The sequence below is a fragment of the Macrosteles quadrilineatus genome, unplaced genomic scaffold (assembly GCF_028750875.1).
Source record: "Macrosteles quadrilineatus isolate MER2022 unplaced genomic scaffold, UCM_ALF_1.0 Scaffold_9__3_contigs__length_116548681, whole genome shotgun sequence".
NCBI classification, from domain to species: Eukaryota; Metazoa; Arthropoda; class Insecta; order Hemiptera; family Cicadellidae; genus Macrosteles; species Macrosteles quadrilineatus.
In genome coordinates, this window is record NW_026542602.1 from 92,194,237 (window position 1) to 92,219,936 (window position 25,700).

The window sequence follows — 25,700 nt, forward strand, 5'->3', positions numbered from 1 at the left end:
ATTTTTGTCATTGTAAAAAACAGGCAAGTTTCTTTTGACCCATTTGATTCTTATCAACAAAAAAAATAGAATATGACACAGCCGAATGGAGAACTCATATAGCTTTGAGAGAAAAACAGGGGAGTTAATTTAGTAATTACAATATTGGTTAGTGGTTACTTATATACGTATTCACTCCTAAATGCTTACTTGGGATGTTCAGTGTCAGCCATGACAGTCTCTGTGCCAAGTGCCTGCTGCAGCATTGTCTCCAGGGGCTCACTGGGGTATGGCTTGGGTCCTACGAATGCGTACTCCTTCATGCGGAAATACAAGCACAAACAGTCCTTGAGTGACTTGCCTGCAAACACGGCCACTGTTAGTGGTTGGGTATGAGAACTCAACAAGTAATCTCTAAGTTGTTGGTTTGATCTTCAGTTTTTAAAGTAGACTAGGCTCAGCTGTCTTACATCGTTGTATTTTTTAACATCAGTATAGTATTTTTCCAGTTTTTTTTTTTTTCATCTATAGCCTATTTTGTTTTATAAACTATGCATGCAGTCTATACTCTATGTACTCCATAGAAAATAAATAAAACAATAATTTCACAGCAGTTTGGTTGTAGAAATTACATGTCTAGAACTTTTTAATTTGCAAAAATATTTTGAATATTTTGCCAATTTTGTATGGTTGTTAACATAAAAAGAGTACCTATTAGGTTTTGGTTTTAATAAATTTGATGTAGTGTGAATTTATGAAAATACTGTCACGTATATAATCCATCATCACAGCAAAATCCTGAACATCTCCAGCAATCTTGTAGACATCATCATCTTTATTTATTAAGATGATTATGTGTTATTTTAAAGTGAGCGATGCAAATGAAAAACTATAAACATGATGAATCACGACATCAACAGAATTGTTCAATGGGCAGAAAAGAACGGACTTAGACTCAATCCTGACAAAACAAAGCCAATCATCATAGGTCACTCACGGTTACTCAACAAAGTGGACTTAGACATTTTACCAAAAATCACTGTAAACGGAACCACTTTGCAATACCAGGACAAAGTTAAAAGTCTTGGTTTGACTCTAAACCGCACATTGGACTGGACTGACGCGGTGGTAAGCACTTGTCAAAGAGTGTTTGCCGCTGTTCACACACTGAAGAAGATGCAACGACTTCTACCTTTTCACATTACACTCTTACTGGTCAAATCACTCGTGTTTCCACACTTCAACTACTGCAACACCGTGGTTAATTATATGACTGTGGCTTTGGCAACAAAATTGCAACGTGTACAAAATTATTGTGTTCGATTCTTGTTCAATCTTAGGCGTGATGACCATGTCACACCCTATTACATTAATGAATCAATTTTGAAATTAGAGGACGTCAGAAAAATACGAATACTTTCCATTACTCATTCAGTCATCAATCTTGGAATTCCAAATTATCTTGCAAATAATTTTAGATTTTTGAATGGAAGAGGCGCAAGAGATACCCGCTCTGGCTCGTCCACGCTTCGCATTCCTCATCATAGAACAACTGTTTATAATAAATCATTTTTAGTAACAGCCTGCTGCCTATGGAACTCCATACCTCTGTCCATCAAATCTATAGAAAACCGATCCCGACTGATGGTGGCGCTGAAAGAATATTACCTTGACCGGATGGCCGTGGCTTGGCGGGATGGCGTGTGTTAGGCCTAGATGCAGCAGAGGGTGTATGTGTGTGTGACTGTATGTTAGGGAAGATGAATAGATTTATGCTATTTTATTACTAGCTATGTTACAAACTTTATTGTATTTTTTGTTATTATTTTGTTGTTATTATTAGTTTTTTAGAGGTTAACTGTAAGAAAGGACCATGTGGTCCTAAGTTCGCCTCAATAAAGAAGCATTTTCATTTCATTTCATCTTTCCCGCAATCGTGGCAAAATAATATGTCTTTCACAATGGCAAAGAAATCATCATTGTATCCATCGTTAGAGCAAAACTATGAAATATTTGCCTCAATCACTAAGACATCTTCGTCGACTTCCACAGTCAGGGCAAAATATTGACTATCCCCCATGATAGTGAAGACATCATCCTCTTCCCCTGCGATTACGGCAAAATCCTGACTCTGTACCACAGTCTTGTTGACATTAACAATTATCATTATCATTGTTCAACGTGATCACTGCAAAGTCACGAATATTTTCTGCAGTCTTGTTTGTTGACATGAACATCATCTTCAACGTGTTAACATTGTCTGCCATGATCACAGCAAAATCGTAACATTTTAGAGAAGACATCATCATCGTCACCTGTAATTGGGACAAAATCTTGTATTTTTCCCGCGATTGCAAAGACTTAGTAATCGTGTCATGCGTTCGTGGCACAATGATTGTGAAAAAACAGATCAAATAAAACCTACATTTTCCATCAATCCTAATTCTCGTATTTTTTTACTGGTAAAAACGACAACCCACTCTAAAAACTGTCCCATACAACTTACTAACCTGCAGCAAGTGCTAGGGCTAGAATGGCACCAGTAGAGGTACCAGCAATCCAGTCGAAGGAGTGTATGATGGGTTGCTGCACTCTAGCCTCCACATGTAGCAGTATAGTGACCAGCACCAGGCCTCTAATCCCTCCTCCGTCCAGACACAACACTCGCCCACCCACAGTGTCTCTACTCCCTCCTCCACCTGCACTACCTTGCTGGAAACACTTCATAATGGCTCGTACCTGTGAGACAAGAGGTAAGTTCATGTTCTGTAAATAATAAATACAGTTTTATTGCGTAACGTTGTGCTTGTTAAAAGATTTTCGTCAACAAAATTATTCTAGTTGGTTATGCACAGTTAATTGGCTTGGACCCTGTCTGACTTCATAAGTATTGATAAAACTATTGATTGGTTAGGTTAAGCTGAAATGAACAAAACAGAATACTTTATTCCACCCAAGAATCACACCTAATTTTAATAAGGTAATAAATTGAAAGAATAACAAACAATTACTACAGCTGAGGTATTTAAAACTTTAGTTATATGGAAAGTTACCTTTAGAAACGAGTTACGACCTTAAAGGGCAATTTATGAAATAATGGATAGTTTTGCGCAAGGTTTCTCGTCACGACGAACATTTTATGTATATGGTTTATGGGGGTGTGACTTGTAGTTTTCTCAAAAGTTCATGGGTACTTTGGGATTTATATATGTACTAGCTGGCCGAACACACGTCGTCCTGTCCTAATGTAGTTTTATGTAAAATGCTCGTTCATTTTCAAGATGAGCTCGTTCGCATGGCTCAGTCACGTCCTGGTTGAAGTTCGTTCGCTATGCTCACTCACCTTTAGGTTGAAGTTCGTTCGCTACGCTCACTCACCTTTTGGTTGCAAATTAGCTTTTGTCATAAATTTAAGAAATTTATAGTGCTGCACCCTCTTGGTAAACCTATTAACTTTTAATGCTATTTAACATCACAGAATCAAATTGTTTAGTTGAACCAGCTGTTAAGATTCTTTAATTCCATTTAAATATGAGTACTCATAAGGTTAACATGGGAAATTCCAGAGCCACTGGGGCGGAGCCCTTTTGACGGATCTGCACCAAACTTCACACAAACCATCCTTGAATAATGCTTAGTAATGCCTGAAAGTTTCATTACAATCTGTCAAGCAGTTTCGGAGTCCATAAAGGACAAACAAACAAACATACATACATTGGATTTTATTTATACAGGGTGGTAAAAAAGTCCCTGGACAGTTAAACATTTTAAAAGATAATGTAGATATAGCTACAATACTTGGTACAAAGTTACGAGGCATAAAACTCTATTTTAACACATATTCAGTGATCCAATAACTCTTCAGGGGGACGGCCCACAAGGAGTCGGAAGAAAATCTTAAATGGAAGCATAGGTCAATATGCACATCAAATTAAAGGTCTTTTTTAGTAGAATACAATGCCGCAAACCGCACTTCAAAAGGTTGATCCTGCGCAAAATGGCAGATGTTCAAAGATTTCTTGAATCCGCCATTTTGAATCTTTGAACGACTGCCATTTTTTACCCAGGCATTCTTTTGAGCTTGAATTTACGGCATCGTAATCTACTAGTGAAGACCTTTAATTTGATGTGCATATCGACCTATGCTTACGTTAAAAATTTTCTTCCGATTCCTAGGGCTGTGCCCCTTGAGGAGTAAGCGTATAATAGCAATGAAAATTAAATGAATCTTTGAACAACTGTCATTTTGCGCAGGATCAACCTTTTGAAGTGCGGTTTGCGGCATTGTATTCTACTAAAAAAGACCTTTAATTTGATGTGCATATTGACCTATGCTTCCATTTAAGATTTTCTTCCGACTCCTTGTGGGCCGTCCCCCTGAAGAGTTATTGGATCACTGAATATGTGTTAAAATAGAGTTTTATGCCTCGTAACTTTGTACCAAGTATTGTAGCTATATCTACATTATCTTTTAAAATGTTTAACTGTCCAGGGACTTTTTTACCACCCTGTATAGAAGATTTGACATTTAAGGTTGGATGAATCCGGTAGTGTTGCCACACGGAGCAATTCAAGTAACTAATTCTATGTAAAGGCTCAATTAAACAGGGCATGTTTTAAAACTACTAGCTGGCTTTTTTTGCCTGCAGCCTTCAAATTAGTCTACTTGCAGCTCTCAATCGATAACAGCAAAAAATCTGTGGAAAAAAGTGGACTTACACACCACCCACTGGATTTTGAGTGAAATTGTAAAACTATCCAAGTGTCATTGTTGCTTCTGCAAAAGCAACAAGTAGGATTAGTCTAAGTGATGTGAAGGAATTGGTTGACTGTGGGACTCGCAGGTTTGCTTTTAATTCTCTAGTAAATAACCTGTAAACTTTCCCTGTGTAATTCTATGTAAGTGGCTACCTGAGCACAGGGTGGGTCTGGAGGTGGTATGCCATCCCTGGTACCATTTGGCAAACATCCATCTGTACAACCGTGTATGTCAGGTACACACCTCGGTGCTCCTACAGCATGTAGTAGAAACAGCACCTGCACAAGTAGTTGTAAACTAAACAGGATGTCTTCTCCATCTTGGACTTGGAATTGGATGAATCACTTACTATGTTTATTAAACTGTAATGATTGGAAAACACTGTTCTGGATTGCACCAGGATATCTCCAAGAGAGTACAGTAGAAATATTATCGCTAACTTTTTATTACTGTCAACTTCCTACAATTTTTAGTATCACTGTCAATTACAAAATCAATTGATTGAAATATTCAAGAAAGAGATTTTAAATTTTCTTACAGATGAAGATTATTATTGTATATTTGATTTTCAAAAAGACGTGCTGTACTGATGTCATTAATTTTTATTTTTTACATCAAAATGTTATAAAAATTCATAATAGTAGGCTACATTTTTAAAGTATCATACCTTGTTACTGACTTCGTCTGTTTCTTGAGCAGCAAAGTGTCTGACTGTGTGGCCTTCATTGTTCCTATAACAGACAGTAATTATGCTAATTTCATGATAAGTTTATTTTAAAATTACAAAACCTTTTTTTTAAATTCCCACCTAAATTTTGTGTGTAATAGCACAAGCAGGCTTGGACATTGTATTCAGTTGTTCTGGTTTGTTGTTGCTCATACTAATTTTAATTTTACCCCTTGCTTGCAGAAAGGCATGTAAACTATTACACATATGGTACAAGAGCTTCTGTACAAATGATGAGAACAGAAACATGGCTACGACTACAGTACTATTTTCCCAGAAACTAAAACATGACTTTGGGAAATCTGGATTGGCTGTCCGCAAAATGAAATTCCAATGTGACAACTACTTTTCCATATTTATTGTCAGTGGGACACCGGAGCTGTTTGATCTAACATACCAGAATTTCTGTAATCATCAGAGCTCTGACTCATCCTGTAGCCCTACAGTAGATCCGGGTTTCGATTTGACAATTTAATAAAGATGGAAAGATGAATAAATTTTTTAGCCCTGATGGATATGACTATGGCTTAACAAGAGCCAAAACATGGGTCATCCACTATACAGGACAAATTAGAGCTGTGGCGGAAATTCTGGTATGTATACTTTTATGTTAGGATCTATTTTTGTTATGCAACATTAGGATCACATATGTTGGCACTAGCCCTTTGGTCATCCTTAGGCCTTTACCTTACCCTCTACAAATAACATGAAAGGTAATTGGAAAGATCAGATTAGTTTAGTACTGTTCATACAACTACACATCTTGGATATTGATGGGGCTAGTTGTTCATCACACATGGCTGTATATGGAACACCAAGATTATTTTCTGCTACATGCTAACATCTGGTACCATCTATCCTCCCCATCAATCTTGCTAAATTCTTCTACAGTCAATTAAACCATCTTCAACTAACTAGCTCCTTTTGAAAAGGTAAACTTACATGGATGAAAGATCGGCACCAAACACAATGAGTGCTTGAATAACAGGGATATTATTGGCTTTAACAGCAAAATGTAATGCAGTGTTGCCATCTACATCTCCTATGTCTGGGTCTGCGTGTCTACTCAGTAGTGCCACAACACAATCCAGCCTGTTTCTCATCACCTTAACATTAAAAAAAGATTATGTTAAAACTGATTTTAAATTAAATCTAAAAATAAATATTGAACTAGTTGCTCTGCCCGTGCTTCGCTACGGGGTGAAAATGCAGTAAAGAATAATTTGGTTTTACTTTAAGATACTATAATATACTGTAAGAAACAGTTACAACACACTTACCAGGAAACATATAGGCAAAGACACAATCATGCTTATTAATTATTTAAATGAATATCTCTTAATGTATTACAGTACCATCATTTTATTAAGTGACTTATGTTAGGGGTCTGCGGTACAGAAAATTTAAGGTCGGTATGGTTCGGTACGGTACGATATTTTGTACCTCGGTTCTCGGTACAAAATCGGTACGGTACACGGCTACCCGTATTTTCGCGTTTTTCTGCTCAGAACTGTATTTAAACCATTATTTTTAACTTTAATACATTGACATTACTATGAAAATTGATAGTATCCTACATTCATGGTATTCTAACAACAATTACTGTACCACACATTATTAAAACAAAACCTTTTACTACTACGAGGATTGTGTCAAGAAAAATCACAGTTAAGATAAAGGCTTTACCTATTTTACTCTGAGATACTTTGAATAGCCATGATAAAAGTGGTTTTAAAAATAGGATAAGTTTTTAGGAATAAACATGTTTGAAACTAGGGATGGTCAAGTCTCGAAATTTCGGGAAATTTTAAATCTCGTTACACGAGATGAGATTTCTTTTTGACCGAGATTTTTATCAAGACGAGAATAAAAAAAAAAATTAAAAAATTAAAAACGCCTGCAGAACGTCAATGCAATACCCGCAATACAGGCGCGTGTTGTAGTTGTGTTTCCTTTGCGAAGGTGTTCTTATTGAATTAATTCTTTAAATGTAAATATTACTTTAATTATTTTAATAATATTACTTTAACAACATTTGAGAAGTTTTGTTAAGTGTAAGCAGTGTGAGGAATGTTTTGTTACTATAAAAAGTCAAAATAAGTACCTAACTATTTTATAAAAATTAATATTGCTTTTATTTTATGATTTATTTTATTTTAGGATAAGTTGAACTCTATCCTAACTGATATCACTATGTTTCCTAATCGTAGGCATTTTTAATAAGTTAGGTGTGATTAATAAAAAAATGTTATGCTGATGTTTTTTTAGGATAAGTTGAACTCTATCCTAACTGATATCACTATGTTTCCTAATCGTAGGCATTTTTAATAAGTTAGGCGTGATTAATAAAAAAATGTTATGCTGATGTTTTTTAATAAAAGATTGTAAATATTCTTGCCTATTATCATTATTTTTGTATTTAAACAGTCATCTAACAATGTTACAAAATCAGGTAAAAATTTTGAACGTGCATTTCCCGTTGTGTATGAGAAGGGAAATCCCGTCTCGATCTCGTCTCGAAATTTTATGAGAAATAAAAAATCCCGTCTCGTCTCGTCTCGAACTAAAAATCCAATCTCGTCCATCCCTATTTGAAACATTTATTGGCAAGATAATTTCACACAACTGGTAAATTATTTCCAACCAACACAATGTCTAGTTGTTTTTTTAGATTTTTAAAACATATAAAAGCATTCAGTACAAAGACAGTGTAGTTGCCAGCTGTTCACAGAAGACGACAACGAACAACTGGAGGATATGATGAAGTAATGGTAAAGAGCATCTTTTTTATCAGCTTCAAAACTAGTTATAAAGATGGATACAACTCTTGCAAACTTTTTTTCTGAAACTAAAATTTGGATTATCACAGAGTAAGATTATTGTTTTTCATTTCCAAAGTTAACATCCACAATATCAATCATTAGTTTATCTCAGGCTCATTCCAATTTTCTTAGTATATTTTAAAGCTCTTCCAAAGAATCAAAAAGACCCAGGCCTAGAACTAATTATTTAGGAGGGCCTATATATAAATTGATTAGGTTACAATGAGGGTAGCAAAATCACTATCTAATTCATAATATTTAGATTGCATAAAGTACCTTCAACACAATAAAAAATACAGGAAACTAAAAACATTTAAGCCTTAAACAGCTTGATCTAACTATAAGACAAGGTACAGAACATGCAATGACATAATTTGTGACCGAGTAGGCTTGAATAACGAAAAGAAAATTATGCAAACAACAACTATGCTTGTGGTTTTGTCAATAGAAAGATAAAATATCTATAACAAATATTTTAACCTATAAAATAAGATTGTAGATTAGTTACAAGTTTAATATGTAGCCATAAACAGTTTTATGGCAGTAGGCAATGGCCAGCGGCGAAAATACTGACTGAGTTAGAGATAACATTTAACAGTCATCATAAAACTATTATTTTTATGATAAAATAGAATTGGGGGAAGTCGTAAAGAAATTAAAGTGATAAAACTCAACAGTTCTTGGAAGTACTTGAATACAACAATAACAATTATTGTTGTGATAAAATGTTAATGGATTTGGGACTGCTAATGTTTTATTGCATCACCACCCTAGTAATAAATTATGAAGATCGGAAACAGACATCTGATAAGACTTTTATGTGCTCGGAACCAACTGTCGTTGACTACGATAGTAAACTGAAAGTAATTTATTATTATAATAGGCTGTACTGTACCGTACCGACTTTTTCGGTACACCCCTAGTATATGTGTATATCATTTAAAATATATGCAAAAGTATAATTTCATTGACCACATGGCACCAAGAAACAATTTTCCTTGTAAACAAATTAAATTAAATAGCATAACAGCATTTCTGACACCAGCTGGAGTTTTATAACAATGTTTGTTTCCCATGTTAATCTTATGGAGAAATACAAAACTTTAAAGGGCCCCAGGGCCACACTCTCTAATTATTTCCCTAAAGAGAAAGTTTCCTGCACAACTTCACGTTACGCTCTTTCCAATGACACCAAAAACATGTCAATCGGTTCAGTAGTTTCGGAGGAGTAATTGTCACAAAAAAACCTGCTTGCGTATTAAATAAGTACTAATAGATTCTAAAAAATATTTTGATATTAGTGATTTTCTTAAATCCTAGAAATACTCTCTTTAAAAATAGAACCTGAACTGTTATCTTGAGCTGAAAAAAATGTGTGCCTTTGACAAAATATAAAACCAATGGTGATAGATAAGGGGTAAGAAACAAAAGCATACAACCCCTTTTTAAACAATCAATTATGTGGTATTACGTTTACCTCATGGTTACCATATTTTTTTACCACAATTTGTTGAACACTACATTTTTACTATAATTAAACACTCTTAGGAGCTTCATACCATGACATGTAGTGCTGTTCGCTTGTCAAAATTAAGGACGTTGAGGTCACAGTTGCGATCTACCAGCTGCTCAATAACTTCACGAGAAGATGCCCAGTGTAAAGGGGTCCCGCCAAACTTCATATCCTGAAAACAGACAAAAAGTTGCTTAAGTTGTTAAAAGACTAGTGTACCTGTTGCTCGAATTCGAGCAATTGTGAAGCATTACAGGCGTTATTTTAAAACGAATAACAGTCATAATTTCCGATGACTTTTTAAGAGTCGACTCAAAGATTATGGAAATACTCAAGATGTACACAGCAGTTAGATATAATCAAAAATGTTTGTAAATATCTTATCTTTTTTCAAAAGCTGACCTTGTTTTTTAGTGTTTTGTACAAATTTTCCCCACTCATAGCCGCATTAGGTTCTCTATAATAACGATTATAAATGAAAAAAAAACAAACATTATTTCTATTTCTTCTACTGTACTTGGTTGTGTTCTATGACTTTCCTGTTTCCATTGTTTGCAAATCGGCTCTTTCAATTATTGCTCAAGAAATGTAGCACAGTGTTAATTCAGTTTTATTTTTAGTATAACAAATCGTCCAGTATTTCTCACTTTTTTCCATTGTAATTTTAAAAATTACACCAACCAAGTATCGTCTACGTGTAATCTCCAAGAAGTGGTAAAAAAGGCAGAAATCAAACCCAAACAATAGATATAAGTTAACTCCAAAGAAATAATTTTAAGAGTTACTGTGATAGTACCTGGGGACCGAGCTTTGCTCGGGGAAAATCATTAGTCCACTCTGAAAGCAGTCCAAGTACTGTATTGGAGACACATAGATCCATTCCCAAACTCCACACGGCTCGCCTTTACTACGTCCTACACCATTTCCTACGTCATGGACCTGTGTTCCCTCCATTTCCATAGCACTTTAGGATTGTAGATACCTTAATCTAATCGTTATTAACAGTTCCCACACTCCGGACAGCTCGTCTTTACTACGTCCTACACCATTTCCTACGTCATTGACCTGTTTCCCTCCCTTCCCATAGCATTTCAGAATTGCAAATACCTTAATCTAATCGTCATAAACAGTTCCCACACTACGGACTACTCGCCTTGACTACTTCCTTCGCCACTTCCTACGTCGCGGACCTGTTTTCCTCCCTTCCCATAGCATTTTAGGATTATAGATACCTTAATCTAATCGTCATAAACAGTTCCCACACTCCGGACAGCTCGCCTTTGACTACATCCTTCACCACTTCCTACGTCGCGGACCTGTTTTCCTCCCTTCCCATAGCATTTTAGGATTGTAGAAACCTTAATCTAATCGTCATAAACAGTTCCCACACTCCGGACTACTCGCCTTGACTACTTCCTTCACCACTTCCTACGTCGCGGACCTGTTTTCCTCCCTTTCCATAGCATTTTTGGATTGCAAATACCTTAATCCAATCATCATAAACAGTTCCCACGCTCCAGACAGCTCACCTTGACTACATCCTTCACCACTTCCTTCGTCACGGACCTGTTTCCCTCCCTTCCCATAGCATTTAAGGATTGCCCATACCCTTATCTAATCGTCATAAACAGTTCCCACGCTCCGGACTACTCGCCTTAACTACTTCCTTCACCACTTCCTACGTCGCGGACCTGTTTTCCTCCCTTCCCATAGCATTTTAGGACTGTAGAAACCTTAATCTAATCGTCATAAACAGTTACCACACTCCGGACAGCTCGCCTTGACTACTTCCTTCACCACTTCCTACGTCACGGACCTGTTTCCCTCCCTTCCCATAGCATTTTAGGATTGCCCATACCTTTATCTAATCGTTATAAACAGTTCCCACACTCCGGACAGCTTGCCTTGACTACTTCCTTAACACCTTCCTACGTCGCGGACCTGTTTTCCTTCCTTCCCATAGCATTTTAGAATTGCAGATACCTTAATCTAATCGTCATAAACAGTTCCCACACTCCGGACTACTCGCCTTGACTACTTCCTTCACCACTTCCTACGTCGCGGACCTGTTTCCCTCCCTTCCCATAGCATTTTAGGATCGCTGATACCCTGATCTTATCGTAATAAACAGTCCCCACACTCCGGACTGCTCGCCTTTACTACTTCCTTCATCACATCCTACGTCACGGACCTGTTTCCCTCCCTTCCCATAGCATTTTAGGATTGCCCATACCCTTATCCAATCATCATAAACAGTTCCCACACTCCGGACAGCTCGCCTTGACCACTTCCTTAACACCTTCCTTCGTCACGGACCTGTTTCCCTCCCTTCCCATAGCATTTTAGGATTGCCCACACCCTTACCTAATCGTCATGAACAGTTCCCACGCTCCGGACTACTCGCCTTGACTACTTCCTTCACCACTTCCTACGTCACGGACCTGTTTCCCTCCCTTCCCATAGCATTTTAGGATTGCCCATACCCTTATCTAATCGGCATAAACAGTTCCCACACTCCGGACAGCTCGCCTTGACTACTTCCTTCACCACTTCCTACGTCACGGACCTGTTTCCCTCCCTTCCCATAGCATTTTAGGATTGCCCATACCCTTATCTAATCGTCATAAACAGATCCCAGACTTATCACTGCTACCCTTGACTACAATGTATCGAGTAATCTTCAGTATAATCTTTGCTAAATGATGTTTTTCCTTTTGTACTGTATTTGTAATTTGCTAGTATACTGTGGGTAGTTGGCTTATTATGAACACATGCTACAACTTCAAGTTTTTTGTTTACTTTTTCCTTGTTATTTAATCCAGCCAACAAGGTTACCTAGCAACCCATAAGACTAATGTTAAAAAAATGTGATTTTCAGTTTCATTTTTCTACGTAATTAGATTTTTGTTGGCAGTTCTAACTGCAGTAAACTCGTTTTTAGGCCAGAATTAAACTATTTACAACATTTGAAGAAAATCGTCGGAACCGTTTTCGAGATCTTTGTGCAAGCAAGCATACATACATACATACATACATACATACAAGCAAACATTGCTCGTATTAGAGTATAGGATTAGGATTTTCCACTGATTTGGTAATAGAACATTATATTGCAAAACATGGCACGATTCAGAAGAAAATCGATTTTAAAATCAGAACTTAATTTTGACAAATTTAGCAAATCACAATTTAAATATTAACAGCTGTTTCATTCAAAAGTAGTGTAAATGTATGCATATGGTCGTAATGTAAACACATCTGAAGAGGGAACATTAAAGACCTCTGGGGCAGAGCCCCAAGGGAATTTACCTTGTTTCTCTTTTGATGGCTCATCTACACACTAAGACCTCTCTTTAGAGACCCCTACCAAGTTTCTACGCCCAGCCTTTCTCTGTAATTAGCTGTGACAAAACCCCGTTTTTCCTCCATAAGAATAACATGGGATGGGAATTTAAAGACAACTGGGGCAGAGCCCCAAAGGAATTTACCACGTTTCTCTTTTGATGGCTCATCTACAGACCAAGACCTTTCTTTAGAGACCCCTACCGAGTTTCTACACCCAGCCGTTCTCTCAAATTAGCTGTCACAAAGAAAAACAGTTTCAAATTAATATATAGATTTTTAAAATTTTCACACCTAGAATTATAGCACACATATTTAAAAAGATGTTTAAACCGCTGCTAGTGACTGAAGGAAAGTGAATGTTAAACACTGGTATTCTAAAGTATGTAGTTTTTTAGCTATATTAGTATGCACAATAAACATCCCAATAAAATATAATGGTTATGTAGGCCTATTATAATAATTTGCACAAACCAGCTTGTTTTCTGGTTTTCAAAGCTCTATTTTTACTTCTTATTTTGTAAAGAAGGTGGTAGACATCACTAGCCTAATTTGAACAATTAGATTTTCAAACTATTATACACTTAAGTACCTAAATCAATCAAACTCATAGGTGTATTAGTCTAAACATCTCTCAACTAGGGTTGGACGAGTCCTGAAATTTCGGGAAATTTTTGGAAAAAAATATTCCTGATTTTCAGGACAGGATTACATTTTTACATTGTATTTGATTCGGCAATTTTTCGGGACGGGATTTGATCCGATCGTCGGATATTTTGCCGCTTTGTGAGTGACGATGACGCAGCTATCGCAAGAGATGTTCACCATAGTTCCGCGAACACAGGAGGCAAAGTTATTTCAACAATAGCGCCGTGACCGTGAGTCACAAGTTTCTATACCTGTAAATTTTTCCCATTTTTTTTATAGATCAGTGCCACAAACGGTAAAAACTGATTATGTTTGTCTATTTTGGTAACTGCAATACTCAAGATTTCCTTTTTATGCACAGAAAGAAATCACGTCCCGCAAATCGGGAAGGAATAAAAATCTGTCCATCCCTACTCATAACTAAATTAGTCTAAACAAAATATATCACAATCACACACAATTTATTTCATTATCCTCTAAAACATGCTGACACCGTTATAAAATTTATTACAATGTTAAAACTTTGTTTAAAATTTACATTTTTTTAATGTATAAAAATTAGAACAAACCTCCATACTTTTTGAATTTTCTATAACGAATCATACTGATTACAAAGATTATTAGCATCTGCCACTGCCAGAAGGCTAAATTGTTTTTCAAGAAATTGGAATGACTAGTGCACCTGTTGTTCGAATTCGAGCGATTGCAAAGTATTGCAGGCGTTATATTAAAACTAATAACAGTCACAATTTCCAATGACTTAAAAGAGTCAACTCAAATTGATTATGGGATAATGTAATCAATCACTCCACTCCAGTTATTGAAACTGGAAATGAACTCATTCTGAAAACGAACGCTTACTCCACTCGTTATCGAAAATGAAATGACAACGAACTCACTCTGAAAATGAAAGCTCTTGTGTGTATCATGTGTTTACTATGAACAGCTGTTTTAGTATGCAATTAAAACGAATTATTCGTCCGTTTAAGTAAGCAAAATCTTTTCTTCATAAGAAATACATTGGGATCTTGATGGCCTGTGGGGCAAAGCCCGAGGACTTACATTACAGGAATTGATGAAAGGGGGCGTCTACACAAACAATACTTAATTTTGACACCTCGTTTGTAAAAATCCGTCCATTATTAACGAAGGAGTACAGTAGTGTTTCGTAGAAATTGCCTTCACGTATTATATATAAGGATTATTAGACTACAGTTTTATGTAAGTTAGCCGTGAAATAAATTTTATGTATATAGTTGTGAACTTAAATTTATTTCTATAAAATTTATTTCCATAAAATTTTATTTATTAATGCAAACAATTTGTGCTTGGTAAATTTGTGTAAAATATAAAATTGTAAACTTAATGATATATTCATATTAATAGCCTGATTTACTAACAACCATTAATGTGTATTGCTTAAAGGTGTGTAGTTCAAGGCAAATAGGCAATTCACATAAATTCTCCCCAAATTCCTTTTGGCTGATGTAACAAAGACCGGTACACAAAGATTTTGTTGGTTTTTTTTTTAGAACAAATTACTTTTAAAATGGGTCTGATGCTTACTTAAATTAAATGAAAGTGTTTCTAACTAAAACCTTTGATAGGTGTATAAAAAACTTAAATTTCAAACTCTTGAGACAATGGCAGACATACTTTTTTTAGACATACCTATAATGTTCCTACAAAACCATAGTGGTAGACACAAAAGACAGAACACAGTTATTTCCACATATCTCTAGTTCACAACTGTTGTGTTTTCTACAACTAGACAAAATCAGCAGACTATGTCACCCCTCCTCCAACCGACAAGCTGAAAGATTTGTTAAAACCATCTGCTGATCAAAATCGGTAATACAAATCAACCTCCCTGAACAAATAGGGAATCTATTGGTCAATTGAAATTGATCGATTGTATACATAGCCTAGTTATTTAACTACCCAACATAAAAAGATAAATAATTTCTTAAATTTCTCTATCCCATACTCGGAGATGGTCATAAACATTTTCACGATATAGCACGAAGCACAAGTAGTTTGACAGTTTCATTTTAGGTAGTGACCAAGGTTATTTTACATGCAGATCATGGTGTCTTTGTATGTCTTTGATTTGTATTAGGCCGGCCACACACAGAACCGGGCGGGGCGGGGTGCGACAGGGCATTTTGCCCCGGGGCGTCTTGTGCGACGGGAATTGCACAGGCTCTTATGGAGCGCCACACACAGGACCGAGCGAGGCAGGGCACATCAAAAAGACGCCCCGGGGCAAAATGTGAAGCTCTCCAAAATTATGCCCCGAAGCAAGTCGATGCCAAGCAGAACTTTCTGCGCATCCGCGGTCATGTGATTTATTCCCTTTCGGGCAAATTTTGATAAGGATTATTTCACAACCGATAAAATTTACATATAAGACTGTACAGTAACAATTTATACACACCCTTTGATACGACTATACAAGTCGTAGTGAAGTAGTGATATTGCTAAAGTGGTTGAATAAATAATAATTTATCTTGGTATTGATAACTGAGGAAATAGAGGGCCAACGTTCATATCTTAAGGGTTTCAAAAAACACTCTTCTGGAGGTATGGCTGTTTGAATTTTGTTTTCTATTCTGCTCCCAAGTATAAAGTCCAATTTAAAAGTTTGCTAAATCGGCTCAAGGCTCAGAAATAAAAAATCCTATATTAATTTTCAGGTTTTCTGTGTGTGACAGCAGCAGGACAGGGCAAATCAGGCGTCTCGTCGTGCCCTGTGCGCCCCGACCCGCCTGGTTCTGTGTGTGGCCGGCCTTACCGATTGCCATTTTGATAGACATTTATAACAGATTACCAAGGGCAACGGCAAACCCTGGCAGTCCGATCCGCCAGCAAAGTTTCCTCAACCTTCACTGTCTCGATGGAAACAGATGGACGCTCACTGGCAGCCTCATCGCAGGGCTATAGGTGTGGGCTGGCTCACTCCTTTGATGTTAGCGGTCGCCCCCTGATCCTACTTCCCCTCCCCCGCCACTCCTCAGTGACGTAGCGGAGATACATCGGCGCGAGGCGCGACGGTAGCCTAGCACGGCAGTGCATATGTCGACCGGCATCTACGCGCATATTAATAATTGTGTTTATAATAATGTAGTTTTACAGTGTGATTTTTAAAGCGGGTTTCGTAAACCCTCCAACTTGCAATCGGCGAACTCTGTAGTGGCAAGGCATTTTTGGCGACTTTGCAGTCATATTTTCGAAAATTCATATAAACTAAACCAACAGATCAAACCTATGAACCGTATTTATTATTTCCAACTTGAAGTGTTTGTAATGAAATGAAGAATTTGAAAATAGCAACAAAATAAATATTTAAAATATTGTAGAAAATATTGTCAGTAGGTAGAAAAATTGCTGCATGAACCAAAAATGTTTCATAAGATATACAAATTGTTTGGAATGTATTTCCCTACATGGAAATATAAACAGATTCCAATTACCATTTATACAAAGTTATGGCCCAAAAACAATAAAATGACAAGTTTCACGATTTTGTACAACAAATTTCAAATAAAAACCAAATAAATGTATTATCAAGAGATAAAGTAAAAATAAACATTTTAGGCAATAATATTGGAGATCAAATGAAGTAAGAATTGTTTATGTATACTGATCATTTCAATAGATGTTTATGACTTTTAATAAATGTTTATATTTGTCTAGAAAAACATTTTGTTATTCACACGTATATATTATTTTTAAAACCCCACAAACCAACTATATAAAATGAAAGTAAACTTATTCCTCTACATAAATATACAAAGTTATAAAGGCAAATATACAAAATAAATATTTTATAGTTTTTTCTATAAAATGCTGCTGTACCTTTTTCATTTAGCGATTAAATCGTTTGTTAATTATGACGAAATGTTTCAAAAACGGGATAAATGTAATGTCCCAGACCTCAAATTAAGAAAGTATATCCACATAAAACAGTTTATAAACTAAATAAGTACAATTTTTACAACTAATAAATATGATTAAAGTGATAAAGTCAAACCCGCGATATTCGTTGTTGGTAAACAGTCAATGAAGTTCACAAAACTGGCCAAAAAATAGTGTCTCAAGTTTCTAAAAGTAATGTCACATTACAGTCGAGGCACAATAAATAATATCGTAACGAAACATTTACAACTTATAATCACGATGTAAACTGATAAAGTAAAATCACACCAAAACTCGACTTGTTAGTTATTGGTCAACAGAGATTGAGATTAGTTAGTCAGGCAACTTAATGTATTTTTGCAACTATATGTTATTTTAATGTATTGAAATATGTAGGGCCTATAATAAAATGTAATTGATTAATTGAAATTCTTTTCCTTCCTGTAAAAGTTTCAAAATACTAAGTATAGGTAATGTATTTTTATACAACCTCAAAGTATTTTATATAACCTCAATGAATCCCAAAAGGTATGAATAAGTAATAAATAAATACAATTAATAATCCATACATTAAGATACATTCGAGCAATACGGACACAGATATTACACAGTAACTTAATACATCGGATCAATAACTACAGTATTCTTAGCCATCGCTTTACATTCCACTCCCATCCTTAAATGTCTACTAAAGTTAATTTTTTACTTATTAAAATTGATGTTATATGTAATCCTATTTGAAAATCAATTACTTTTATAAAATACATTAATACATAATAAAAAATGTCCAACGTAGAGCTTAATAAACGCAAAATGTGCGGTAATACCAGAGCTCACACAGGCAAAGATATACGGTGCCGGGAGCCCGAGGTATCGCCGTGACGTCACAGCGGCGGAGTGGTGGGGAGCCACCTGGCATCAGTTTCTGAGCTCGCGTGGCCTAGCCCTTGTATATCTGTAGCCCTGGCCTCATCGTGCAAATATGTATGGCCTTCTGCAAACTCCCAAGCCAAGTTCGCACATCCATTAACATCTATTACACTTCTGTGAATTGGCAACAGATTTCAATCAGAGTTTACGCTTACCACAAAAACCTAATCACAGGACTTGATTCATTCTCAGTGAGAAAGTCGATTTTCACTCATATACCTCATATATCTTGATGCGATTAATCATCACGTAGGAATGGGGACCAGCAATTTTAGGGGGAATATAAGAAAAACAAAAAGCCTTGGTGTAAGATTATAAATAGCTCTCATCATTGGGACGGGCACTCGTTGGAGACCTTAGTTCAAAGACAACCCTTGTATAGGAACTTTGTTACTCTGCCTCGATCATGACACAACTAAATCACCTGCACATAGAGCTTCTTAGCGTTGCCTTCCATAAAGTCACCAACAAATCCTGGCGGCATGGTGCTGATCTGTCCCTTGGTCGCTGAGATATTGACGTCGGCTCCTTGCGCCAGCAGCGTCTGCACACAGTCCGGCTTATCAGCCAGACACGCAATGTGGAGCGGAGTGTAGCCACAGATGTTGCGGTAGTTGAGACACCTGGGCTGTCCGCTGGTCAGCAGAGCCTACAAGGACATGTACTAGTAAGAAAACACCTTTGCAGGACTAAATTAAACAATGAATTCAAGTTTTACTTCTTTAATATCTTAAACATTTCAAAGTGTACAATTTACATAAAGCTTCTAGTCAAAAGTCGGATTCAAATCAAATCAAATCGTTTATTTCCATAAATTGAACTATATAATACGCAGATGCATATTATAAAGAAATATATTTTTCCGCATAGGCATAAGCCATAAGCGTAAAGAGTTTTAAATCTGCTATAAACAATAACTGTTACATTGTGGATGTAAAATAAATTTATCTATCTAATTAAAACATGTATTACAATTTACTGGGTGACTATTCCTTAAAAATAAGTAAATATTAAACAAAAAGGTAATTTAAAAGTTAATATGTATCAAATAAGGACAAAATAACACAATAAGTAATTTAGAGTAGAATTTCCTAATATAACCAAAGATTGAAATTAGCAACTGAAAGATGTAGCTACAATGCCAGGGTCTCAGCAGTTAACTAACATTTTAAAGTTTTTTTCTAATGAGCTTATTTTTTGGGGGATTGATTTGGAAAACCATAAGTTCCTTTATTTTGTCTAAAGATTAACAGACCAGAATGCATAGTTCAGAACAAAGATGAGTGTTGATCAAATGGGATAATGGTTTTACTGAATAAGTCAAATTATTTAGGCCTATCAATTATTGAGGATCAAACTTGTTAATAGGACTTCCAGTTCATGCATTACAAGGTAGCCTCTTGAACCTCACTATTTATAGCTATTTATAGCATTTATATACAGTACATATACTTAATAAACATCATGTAAAAGAGTTGAAACTTTTATTATGACCTTTAAATACCTTATAATTTGAAACAAATATTTCAGAACTATATTTAGGCCTAAGGCAAAATTAACGTATTTTACTAAAGGTTGATAAATGATCCAGTGTACAGTGATGATTATAGTTAAATAAACTCAGACTAAATCCAAAAATTCATTTATTCCATTATTTGGCAAACAGTTTATATTAAAAATTAATTACTCAACTGATTACCTTTATGTCTCACAAAGAAAGAATAAAAACATTGCAAATAATTGCTTATTTCTTTAAAATTAGGCTAACTAGCAATAGATAACCGTGGCATATCTTGTAGCTTGTCAGATAAAATAAGCAATTTGTACAATGATGAGGGCTCCCTATCTGCCTTTTGTCAAGTAAGGATTTATCTGACAAGTTCAATGCTGGTTAGAAAAAAAATACATTATTTATATTATAATGTTTTAATTGTTATAGGACTTATCTGGAACTTTCCATAGTTTTAAAATCTGTTACTGCTTTCAAATCTTCTCACACCCAACAGATGTAGCCTACGATTTAAGGCATATGCTTGGTTCTATACCAGTTTCAATACAAAACTAATAAGAATAAATAGTAATAATTGATATAAGTAGTGATGGTCAAATTTTAAGAAGTTGCATTTTAAAATGTTTACATGTTGCGCTAATGAAAATTCAAACTTTTTAAAATCAAGTCCAATTTAGTTTTGAAAGTTTTTACTCAACTGAATACTTTACCAATCTTAGTTTTTGCTTTGATGTTTTAATAAGTAACAGAAATCAGAAATCAGAAACGTTTTATTGTCCTTCAACATTTACAACAAATGCAATAGACAAAAGTCAAGAAAATTCAGCTATTACATAAACAGCCTATTTTTAGGCAAAACAAAACAAGCCTAAAAACAAGTCAAAATAGGCTATACTAATACATATGCTTACAAATAAAAAATAATGTGGAAATGTGAGGACATTAAAAGTTAACTTCGTCAACCTTAAAATATTCTTCTAAGTCATAAAAAGGATTTAAAAGTAACCAATCCTGAGCTCTTTTTTTAAATGACTTAAGGTCCAATTCTTTGGCATTGATGCTAAGCTTATTAAATAATCTTAATGAAATAACATGGTAACTATTTTTTAGGGATGGTCAAGTCTCGAAATTTCGGGAAATTTTCAATCTCGTTACACGAGACGAGATTACTTTTTGGCCGAGATTTTTATCGAGACGAGAATAAAAAAAAAAAAAAAAAAAAAAAAATTAAAAACGCCTGCAGAAAGTCAATGCAATACCCGCAATACAGGAGCGTGTTGTAGTTGCGTTTCCTTTTCGAAGGCGTTCTTATTTAATTAATTCTTTTAATGTAAATATTACTTTAATTCTTTTAATGTAAATATTACTTTAATTCTTTTAATGTAAATATTACTTTCATTATTTTAATAATATTACTTTAATAACATTTGAGAAGTTTTGTTAAGTGTAAGCAGTGTGAGGAATGTTTTATTACTATAAAAAAGTCAAAACAAGTAACTATTTTATAAAAATTAATATTGCTTTTATTTTATGATTTATTTTATTTTAGGATAAGTTGAACTCTATCCTAACTGATATCACCATGTTTCCTAATCGTAGGCATTTTTAATAAGTTAGGCGTGATTAATAAAAAAATGTTATGCTGATGTTATTTAATGAAAGATTGTAAATATTCTTGCCTATTATCATTATTTTAGTATTTAAACAGTCATCTAACAATGTTACAAAATCAGGTAAAAATTTCTAACGTGCATTTCCCGTTGTGTATGAGAAGAGAAATCTCGTCTCGATCTCGTCTCGAAATTTTATGAGAAATAAAAAATCTCGTCTCGTCTCGTCTCGAACTAAAAATCCAATCTCGTCCATCCCTAATTTTTACATTTACTTAACCTACAATAAGGCACGTCTAATAGGAACTGATTACGTGTGTTGTGTGAATGGATATTAAACCTATAAACATGGGAACTAGTATTTTTCTTAACCCTAAGTAAACACATAAATATGTACAGATTAATCACAGTCAATATTCTACTTCTTATGAACAATGGCTTGCAATGCTCTTCAATTGGAGCTTTGTTTATTATTCTAACTACCTCTTTTGGAGTATTAACACTTCACTTATGTGACTACTGTTTCCCCAAAGAATCAAGCCGTAGCTAATTATGGATTGGAAAAATGCAAAGTAGGCTACCCTTATGTAGGTTTCAGGTACAACACCCATAAGATTTCTAAGCAAACAGATTACTCTGGACAATCTTGCACAAACCAAATCTATCTGAGGAGACCAGCTTAAACATTTATCAATTTTTATTCCTAAAACTGTAATTACATTTTCATTGTTTACATCTTGTGACTCTACTGGAATGTTTTTAAGACTACACAATAGATTTTGAGTTTTATTCTTATTAAGACAAAGGCTATTAGCATTAAACCACATATAAGCTGAATCAGTTGTGAGCTCAGTTACTGACATGAGATCATAAAAGTTGGGATGAACACTCAAAAAATTGGTGTCGTCCGCAAACATGATGGTAGAGGATCTTTTAATATTGGCTGGTAGGTCATTGATGACTGTGATAAAAAGAAGGGGGCCTATAATCGAGCCTTGTGGCACACCTGAGCTAACTTTCAAGCAGCTTGACACCTTGCCTCCTGCATCAACGAATTGAGTTCTCTCTCTCAGGTATGAATCAAAAAACTTAAGCTGTATACCGCGGATGCCATAGTACTCCAGCTTAGTGATGAGTATGTTGTGATCAATACAGTCAAATGCTTTACTCAGATCACAAGCTGTGATCTGAGCAAAGCTCGACTCCTCAAAAGCTCTCAAAATCTTAGAAACAAGGTGGTCCAGGGCATCCACGGTAGACAAACTTTTACGAAAACCAAATTGAAAATTTGAAAAAATTTTGTTTGTGTCAAAAAATGAACATACCTGAGGTTTGATGACAGCTTCGATGATCTTGCCAATTATAGGGACCAGAGAAATAGGACGATAATTTTTAATCTGTGATTTTTCTCCTTTTTTGAAAATTGGGATGACTCGAGAAATTTTTTGGGAGGTTGGGAAAACACCTTCTTTCAGACATAGGTTGATACAAAAGACAAGGGGCATTACTATTTCAAAGATAATGTGTTTAACAATATTGCTTGTGAGACCATACACATCTTTGCTTTTTGAGGATTTCATTTTTGACACTGCACTGAGCACATCATCACATGACACTTCATTCCACTCAAGTTGGGTGCTGGGCCTCTTCACTTGCTGCAGGAAGTGATCCGCAGGCTGGGGACTCACAGGAATGCTGGCTCGAACATCGTTTACGGAGTCGATGAAGAATCTGTTGAAGTCCTCGGCAGAATGGTTGTTGCTGACCTCCTTCTTCTCTCCAGAAACTCGCCTTACTATCGTCCACGCTGCTTGGCATTTGTTTGCTGATCGCTCAATGAAGTCAGCGTTTGCGGCTAATTTAGCTCTGTTCGCAACGTTTTTATAGAGGTTTCTAAGTTCTTTGTAGGCACTGTACGAGGCATCAGTTCTAAGGTTCATGTAGACAGTACGGTAAGCCATAACTGTTTCCTTAAGTTTCTTGAGGTCATCACTATACCAGGCCACTCCACTTTTAGGCCTATTGTCCTTACGTCCGGAAATCTTCTTTGCGGTTAGGTAACTAACAGGACAAGTTAAGTTGAAAATATCAATCAGCTTGTTAAAAAATAAATTGAAAGTCTCTTCAGCTGACTGATCGGCCGCACGGTTACTGTTCAGGATGTTAGGCCAGTTCACATTCCCCAGTTCAGCTTTAAAGTTGTTTAAGCACCTTGGGGAAAGACTGCGGTGCATAATTTCCTCAATATATGGTTTAGCAGCTTCTGATGCCGTTATTAGCCTCAACTCCAGGCCTTCGTGATCAGCTATGTCAGGGTGAACGATGTGTGTGGAGCAGGAGTTGATCGGGACATTTGTAAAAATATTGTCCAGACAAGCTTTTTTGCGAGTAGGCTTGTCATTTAAGTAAACACAATCAAATTGCCTGAGTAGGTTAAGTAATCTTCTAACACTAGGCTGATCTCGGGTAACATCAAATCTTGAGTTTACATCGCCACCAATAACAATATTCATCTTCAATTTACTCAGGTGGATCAGTAGTAGCTCCAGATTATTCAGAAATATAAGTTCATCCCCTGCAGGAGAGTGATATATACAAACAATTATAATTTTAGGATTGTCTAAAACTATTCCCACACATTCAAAGCTTATTTCATGACAATAACATTCAATGTCCAACACTTGGAAGGTAGGCCTAGTAGGCTTGCTATTATTGGCGAATATTGCGACGCCACTTCTTATATGGGTTTTACGACAAAATATCGATGAAAGCTCATAACCCTCAACGATAACATAACCTGCCTCGTTTGGGTTCAACCAATGCTCGCTAAGGCAGAGAAAGTCATACTGATTACTCACAGCATGTAGGCCTAAGATGTTTTCCTTGGAATGTAACCCCTGCACATTAAGAAACAAGACATTAAGGTTATCATTTACTGGGTTTAGGCTATGTTTGCCCCAGTCTCGGCCGTGCGTTGAGAGTTTAAATTGTGCCTTGGTAGTTTGAATTCACTGATGAAAGTGTTTTCCGGCCAAAAGTCCTCACAAAAAATGCTATCCCATAGCGATTCTGGAACACCAACTTTGAAGGAGTTATAGGTTGGATACTTGGTATTCAGCTTTTCAACAACATAATCGCCACTTTTGAACGATGTAAGATGGTTTACGAAATCGGCCTTTTCGACCGAAGGTTGAAGTCTCGAAACAAAAATAAATTTAGTCCTTTTCACTGCCTTCAGGTTAGAACTGTCATTACTGTTTGTCAACTTACCAGTGCCAGTTAATACTTTCCGGGTGGGCCTGCCATTTCCTTTAGGTTTAGTAACAGTTTCTTGATTCATTAGTTCTGGCCTTCCATTTTCTAGGTTAGGATTAGACCTATTTTGCACGGTAGTTCTCTTCTTGTGCCTAACTGTCCTCCATGGGTTTCTGATGGAGTTAGAAGCACTCACTTCGGGGAAAGAGTCACTGGATATTACGTTATTTCCATTCACAGACGTCTTCTCAATATTCCAAACACAGGGTAATGGTTCACGGTCAAAATCTGCTTTCTTGGGGTTATCAACCGGCGTCATCATAACATTTTTGGTAGAGGAACCATCTTCCCGATCCTGATTCGTCTGCTTGGAACTGGTTGAACGGGAGTTGTTCTGGAGAGATGGTTCTGTCGCAAGAGTCTTGGTAGGTTGGCAAGTATCACTCAAAACTTGATTCAATTTAGATCTAATAATTTCGCTCTCACTTTCTAGTCTAGTGAGCCCTTCAGACATAGACAAGTTACTTTTCCTTATCTCGTTCAGCTCCTTAATGATTTGTGTCAGATCCGAAGCGTTCTGTGGGCAGTTCTTAGACGACTCATCAGTTCCGAATCCCGAGTTGTTCACGGAGTCGTTCGCTAGTATGATCGCAACTCGTTCTGAACACGATTGGCAGTACCAATTTA

The 25,700-nt window shown here is 36.0% G+C and overlaps 1 protein-coding gene across 6 annotated transcripts in view; it reads right to left on the reverse strand.

Annotated features, from left to right (window-relative positions):
• Positions 1–25,700, reverse strand: part of LOC129004329 (85/88 kDa calcium-independent phospholipase A2-like) — a 57,937-nt gene that overhangs the window by 15,887 nt on the left and 16,350 nt on the right. For all 6 annotated transcript variants that reach the window (XM_054432877.1, XM_054432878.1, XM_054432875.1 and 3 more), the window contains 7 exons: positions 19,063–19,287; positions 9,847–9,972; positions 6,408–6,571; positions 5,406–5,469; positions 4,891–5,016; positions 2,490–2,718; positions 190–340 (listed from right to left, as the gene is read on the reverse strand). In XM_054432877.1, the coding sequence (XP_054288852.1) occupies positions 190–340; positions 2,490–2,718; positions 4,891–5,016; positions 5,406–5,469; positions 6,408–6,571; positions 9,847–9,972; positions 19,063–19,287 (1,085 nt within the window). The remainder of the gene's footprint in view (positions 1–189; positions 341–2,489; positions 2,719–4,890; positions 5,017–5,405; positions 5,470–6,407; positions 6,572–9,846; positions 9,973–19,062; positions 19,288–25,700) is intronic.